Consider the following 1,515-nt stretch of genomic DNA (forward strand, 5'->3'; position numbering starts at 1 on the left):
CAAACAACCTGAGTCTTTCAATTTATTTCCTTATGTTGTAATGGGTTACACTAATGATTTAAAGTAGAAATTGCAAAGATGTTTATATTCTCCTTAATTACATGAACTTTTATTTTGGTGAATGTATCTAAAATGATAAGATTTTCTTGATAATTCATGTGGTTTGCATATGAGAAGCATGTGTATCTACCATTGCAGGTGAAGAATGAAGAAAAAAAGGGAATTTTCGTTGGTCAAAACAAATGTCCAAGGAGTTGCTGGTATTTCTTGCAGAAGAAGTGAGAAAGGGAAATAGGCCAAAAAACACTTTCAGAACAAGCTCATTTGTTGCTGCTGCAAAAAATATATCAGAAAAATTTAAAACTTCCTGCACAGCAGACCATGTTGAGAACCACATGAGGACGGTGAAAGCTAATTGGGCAATCATATCGAAAGTTCGTGGTAACTCTGGATTTGGGTGGAATGACACTGTGAAGATGGTAACAGCATCTCCTAATGCTTACAATAACTATGTTCATGTATCATTCTAACTTAATTTTTTAGGTGCTTTGATTTCTAAATGAAATTAAAAGATTGATGTACTTCTGATCATCTGCATGGAAATATATGGTAAATGATTTTCTTGGTTTTGCTAAGCTTTTGTATGAGGGCAATGAATGTTACATACAACAGTTATGTTTTAACTCAAGTATGTTTCAAGTATTTCTCTGATATTTTTCTCCTTTTGTATGCAGGAAAATCCTTCTCATGAGAAATATCTCAACCAAAAAATTGATATGTATGAAGAAATAGCAATCGTGGCTGGTAAAGACATGGCTTGTGGAGACTTTTCTAAGAGTTTTGCTGATATTGAACTTAGCAATGAAAGTGGACAAAGGCAGGCTACAAGTATGAAAGAAGATGGGACATTGAAATCAGATAGTGCCACTTCTTCAAAGCCAAGACAACATCATAAGAGGACTCGAGGTGAAGATGACACTTGTGATTTGCAACAAATATCTAATCAACTAGGAGAAGTGGTTAGTGCTCTGAAAAAATTCTCAAACAACCAACTTGATGTGGAGAAACTTTATGAAGAGATAATGAAGATGGATGATTTTGAAGAAGCAGTTCGTGATGCCGCATTTGACCACTTAGTTGAGCGGGAGATACTTGCCAAAGCTTTTTTGACAAAGAGCAAACCTCTCCGAAGAGTTTGGATCCGAAACTTCATAAATTCCCTTAATCGTTAAAATTAGAATGAGTATGTTTTATTGTTTGTCTACAACTACTTACTATAAATGTCTACTATTATGAGTACGTAGAAAGTAAAGTATTCTGTAATGTCTTGGTATTTGAGTTGTTGTTGCTACTTTGTACTAGTCTACAACATTTTATCTTACTTATATAATTTTATTATGCTAATTTTTACCCTTTTATTTCTAAATTGCATTTAATATTTACAAAAATAAATTCAAAGTTATCCTTTAAAAAATAATATAGGAAAGACAAAGAATAAAAAAAAATTTAAAAAAA

The 1,515-nt window shown here is 32.4% G+C and overlaps 1 protein-coding gene across 1 annotated transcript; it reads left to right on the forward strand.

Moving 5' to 3' along the window:
* Window positions 1-242: 242 nt before the first annotated feature.
* Window positions 243-1,232, forward strand: LOC145566415 (uncharacterized). The gene is made up of 2 exons (XM_081625843.1): window positions 243-518; window positions 735-1,232. The coding sequence occupies exons 1-2, from the start codon at window positions 243-245 to the stop codon at window positions 1,230-1,232; spliced, it is 774 nt and encodes a 257-aa protein (XP_081481969.1).
* The last annotated feature ends 283 nt before the right edge of the window (window positions 1,233-1,515 follow it).

Source organism: Chenopodium album, chromosome 11 (genome assembly GCF_948465745.1).
Source record: "Chenopodium album chromosome 11, dcCheAlbu1.1, whole genome shotgun sequence".
NCBI classification, from domain to species: Eukaryota; Viridiplantae; Streptophyta; class Magnoliopsida; order Caryophyllales; family Amaranthaceae; genus Chenopodium; species Chenopodium album.